General features: G+C 36.7%; 1 protein-coding gene across 1 annotated transcript in view; it reads right to left on the bottom strand.

Annotated features, from left to right (window-relative positions):
- Positions 1–1359: 1359 nt before the first annotated feature.
- Positions 1360–5070, bottom strand: part of Ect3 (Ectoderm-expressed 3) — a gene marked incomplete at its 5' end in the record, with an annotated part of 4625 nt that continues 914 nt past the window's right edge. Inside the window, 3 exons of the mRNA XM_017628926.1 lie at positions 1360–2548; positions 2624–3041; positions 3109–3172. Coding sequence (XP_017484415.1) covers positions 1495–2548; positions 2624–3041; positions 3109–3172 — 1536 coding nt within the window. The remainder of the gene's footprint in view (positions 2549–2623; positions 3042–3108; positions 3173–5070) is intronic.

The raw sequence follows: 5070 nt of genomic DNA, 5'->3' as shown, positions 1-5070 counted from the left end.
CCAGCTAACGAACCTATGAGGCTTTAAAATTTACTGAAACCCCATTTGGCGGTTAATGACTTACAAGATTTAATGTACGGGGCAGCACTTATAATATTGAATATAATGTTTATATACCCAAAGCATACATATTAAAAACTTAAAAGCATTTAAAAAAAATTTTCTCCTGCAGTCAATATTTTTAAAAGTACTCATACATGCATACATATGCATGATACAAAACAGAAGGTACTGGTTTCAATAAACAACTTTGGGATTAACAAGTAATGAAGTATAAGTTCGGGCGAAACCGAATTTTATATACCCGGCGCAGGCATCACCTATCGTCGCTCCAACTTTCTTTAAACTACCTATAAGTCTATAACAGTCTTATTTGTTGCAAAGAGATTGTTGTAAGTATTAACTTGGAGTACCTTAACGTCCTCAGTTATTGAAATATCGGAGTTTTTGTATATCCGAAAATTACCGTTATATGGGAAACCGGTGCAATTTTAGTCCGATGTGAATAATTTTCAACGAAAAACAAGGTTATTAAATACACCAAGTTTGGTAAAAATTTACAAATCGGTTACCGAGATACATATTTGTGGTCAGAAGTAGGCGGTGCCACGCCCAAAACCCATTTTTAATAATCTAATATATAATATATGAGAAGGGGGCGTGTTTATAGTCCAATTTCACCCATTTTCAATAGCAACCTACCTTGAATAAAGGACAACCTATATACCAATTTTCGTTGAGATATCTCAATTTTTGATCGAGTTTTCATGTAAACGGACAGACGGACGGACCGGCAGACAGACATGGGTTAATCGACTTCTCTTTTCATTCAGCCGCGTGCTCCAAGACCCCGCTTAAATCTGCAGTTTTCAATATAAGTTAGTTTCAAATGTAATGAAAATTAAATTCGATTTTGATTATAGGTTCTTGGTGGTACTAATGGGATATTAAAAGACACATTTTTTATCCTTTTTACGAAACTGAAAAACTAAACTGGGGTCTACTCGGCTTCAAGCCAGGTTAAACAAGGGATGACGAAAATTCGTTCGACAACATACATAATTTTCGCACCCTGCAACATATTCTTAGATCGTAACCAAAGAATGACTGAACGTTCTACAAAAACCTGGACCCGAATCATGGCATCCGATTAGAAATTAGAAATTTAATTTCGAGATTACAGTACCCCTTGGTGAGCCCGGTTTTCAATTTAAATTGTATTGGAGAGAACAGCTGTTATTTTAAGTAACTCGATTCGAAGCGGCCACACAGACCGTAATTCGGGTCCTGAGTTTGATCATCAAATCAGTCAAATATTTGAAATATTTCGCAGATATAATTTTTTTAAATTTTGTTTTCTTGTTAATTTCTTTTTATTTTTTCAAATCTTACATTTAAGACACCCAGTCAAATTCATTTATTTTCTGTTTAAAAACATACAAACTATTAATCTTATTACTATATCAGAAGAAGCTTTTAGTTAATTTCATTTTATCAGTGACCATCCAAATTAGGCTTATCAGTGAATGTGATTTCATTGGCTGGACCAGAGCGTTGGTACTCAATGAGTACGATACGATTGTCGCCGCTTTTAAGTACTTCACGTGGCACATAGAGCGTCACTTGTGGCCCTGCCTCTGGCCAATAGCGACCCAAATTTTCTCCATTCACAAACACCAAGCCCTTACCCCAACCTCTGGTATCTAAGTACGTATCACCGATTTGTCCATCTGCTATCGATAGTTGTCCATAGTAAATTGTAGGTCCATTCCACAGTACTGAACCACCCTTCTCTTCGTGGAAACCCAGCACAGCATTTTGCTCCTCGGCATTAACCGATGCTATAAGTGTCTCAATGTCCTCAATCGATTCTAGTGGATACTTCGTCATTGTCCAGTTGGACAGTACATCTTTGTCAAGCACAACATTACTAATGATGCCCTTAAAATCGGTCACAGGTCCGAAGTTAATGCGTCCCTGATTCTCGACCAGCAATTGCAAATGCGTGCCATAGCTAGGACTAATAGGCAGCTCAAATATGGGTGTCTCGCGAGAGAGTATGCCCACTAGCTGCTCATCAATGTATACGTAAGCCCGATCGTGTACGCCGGTGGCACGTAAAATACTTGGATCACGGTTGAAGTCCGGCAGCACGGTTTCGTAGAGTACAAAACCTGAATACTGGTCCAGCTCTTCGAATGTCTTAGGTTTCGTACTGACTATAACGCCAGTGGAGAGTATTTCACGACCCTTTTCTGACAACATTGAACAGCAAGCGCTCAGTCGAACAGTGCCATAGTGCTTTTTAGGTACTGGTGCTGGTAGCGGTACATTCGGTATCGGTAAATAGCGAGTTATAATTTCGCGCAATTTATGAAACTTAGCAGTGGCATCTCCAGCCTCGTCCATGGGTGCATCGTAGTCATACGAAGTGATATCGGGTTGATAGCGGCCGGGACCACCGTCGTTGGCGCCAGCGGTGAAGCCAAAGTTCGTGCCGCCAAACATCATGTAGAAGTTAACGCTAGCCCCTGCGTCCAACATTTCACTGAAAATAAATTTAGAAAAAGTACCGGTTAGTAAATAACTACCCATTTATATTTTATCAATGCCTAATACGTACACAAATGCTTTTGTAATCGCCTCAGTGCGCACACGTGCCATCGGCTCTGACCAGTGTGTCAGCCAGCCTGGATAGAACTCTGCATTTACTAGCGGACCTTTCGGTTGTATCTGCCGCAAACGTGCCCAATAGCTACTTATCTGATTTGTGGCACCGAAATCCATTGTGGCCAATACACCTTCAATGTGACCACAACTGAGCACACTTGGACCGTCATTAGTGAATAGCACGGCATTGTCTTGCACATGCGTCAGTGTTTCGTCTCGCAACCACGTACGATACTTCTTATCACAGGCATAATAGGAACCGTATTCATTTTCTACTTGCACCATAATTATGGGGCCGCCATTGCCGTAGAGATATGGTTTAAGGCGGCTGAACAGCACATTATACCAAGTGCGCACTTCGAACAGATAGTCTGTAGAGTTACGGTATTAATGGTATTGATCCAAATAATATACATATATTTAAGTCGGGCTACTTACTTATATCAGATGTGCGCAGCTTTATGTTGGGATATTTGGTGAGCAGCCAGTAGGGAAATCCACCCTGAAAGTATATTAGAAAGGGTATGGACATTAGTATATACATACATATATAAAAAGTATCTAAGGAAAATGGCAAATTTTTTAATTTAATTGCAACTTTTTTCTCAAGATAACCAATGTTTTCGTATAAGAAGCTCTAAAAGCAAAACCCATGAAGTCCAAATTTCGGATTATTGTGGTTTGCACGTCTAGCTCATTTTATTAATAAAAATCGTTAGTTTTCTTAAATATCTCTTTGGCCCACTAATTTATTCCCGAAAAACGNTTTTTTTTAATTTAATTGCAACTTTTTTCTCAAGATAACCAATGTTTTCGTATAAGAAGCTCTAAAAGCAAAACCCATGAAGTCCAAATTTTGGATTATTGTGGTTTGCACGTCTAGCTCATTTTATTAATAAAAATCGTTAGTTTTCTTAATATCTCTTTGGCTCACTAATTTATTCCCGAAAAACGAAATTGTATTTGTATGGTTTGTAATGGTTTATAAAAACTTCCAATTCGTTTTTCTCAAAACTATACTTTTCCTGTTACACTATTTCATTATTCCAGCGACGATATGAAGTTACGGAGGTATTTATTTACTATGTACTTAGGTCTTACACATTTTAACTAGTAATTAGGGGCATTAAGAAAATCACCAAATTGGGATCACTGGTTTACCCAAAGGCATGGAAACATTTTGGTGGTTATCGGATTACCCGATTACGGGGTTATATGTTTTTATCTTCTTCTTGCTTTGGCCCTGTATCCAGCTCCTGCCGTTCAAACCATTCAAAGCAATCTCGAATTTCTAGTTGAACCCAATAAAACGTTAAAATTTTTGCAATATTTAAGTGCAACAACTTATACTAACGTAAATTACAAATTAGTTCCTTATTTTTATCTGGGATTATTTGAAATACGTTTCACTTATTGCAACATTAACTTTTTTTTCAGATATGTAATCATTTATGTTTTTAGAGACTCCCAGAGTAAGAAGGAAATCTAATAGAGAGTTCAAAATTTTGTTCAATTGTTCAACCATTGCAAATTATAAAAAAGTAAATTAAAATTCGTAATCAGCGACCTAAAAAACATCCGAGAAAAAAGTTTCGACCAATTTCCATACATTTTCAAAAAATTTTCCGCCATTTTGAATTTCTAAAAAATAACTTCCAATTTGTAATCAGCGATCCCAAAAGCCCCCCCAAAAAAGAAGTTACAAAGTTTGACCGCTATTTTGAATTTTAAAAATGTAGCACCAGATGTGTATTCAGGGTAGGGATGTTGGAAAAACTTCGATGCATCGAAAATATTGATGTTTTGCTTCGACGCATTGAAAATTTTCCACTTGATGTATAAATAGTCGATGTATCGATGTTTTTTGAAAACTGACATCTACGGTACATTAAACCGTCGTTCCACTTTTTCAATTGTTCAAAAAAAANTTTTTCAGATATGTAATCATTTATGTTTTTAGAAACTCCCAGAGTAACAAGGAAATCTAATAGAGAGTTCAAAATTTTGTTCAATTGTTCAACCATTGCAAATTATAAAAAAGTAAATTAAAATTCGTAATCAGCGACCTAAAAAACATCCGAGAAAAAAGTTTCGACCAATTTCCATACATTTTCAAAAAATTTTCCGCCATTTTGAATTTCTAAAAAATAACTTCCAATTTGTAATCAGCGATCCCAAAAACCCCCCAAAAAAGAAGTTACAAGCATATCCAAAAGATTTCCAAAAATTTGTCCGCCATTTTGAATTTTAAAAATGTAGCACCAGATGTGTATTCAGGGTAGGGATGTTGGAAAAACATCGATGCATCGAAAATATTGATGTTTTGCGTCGACGCATTGAAAATTTTCCAATTGATGTATAAATAGTCGATGTATCGATGTTTTTTGAAAACTGACATCT

The sequence above is a fragment of the Rhagoletis zephyria genome, unplaced genomic scaffold (genome assembly GCF_001687245.7).
Source record: "Rhagoletis zephyria isolate East Lansing unplaced genomic scaffold, Rhagoletis_zephyria_1.1 Rzeph_scaffold_06347, whole genome shotgun sequence".
Classification (NCBI taxonomy): domain Eukaryota; kingdom Metazoa; phylum Arthropoda; class Insecta; order Diptera; family Tephritidae; genus Rhagoletis; species Rhagoletis zephyria.
Note: the sequence above shows the minus strand (reverse complement) of the source record. Positions and strands in the feature narration are given on the sequence as shown.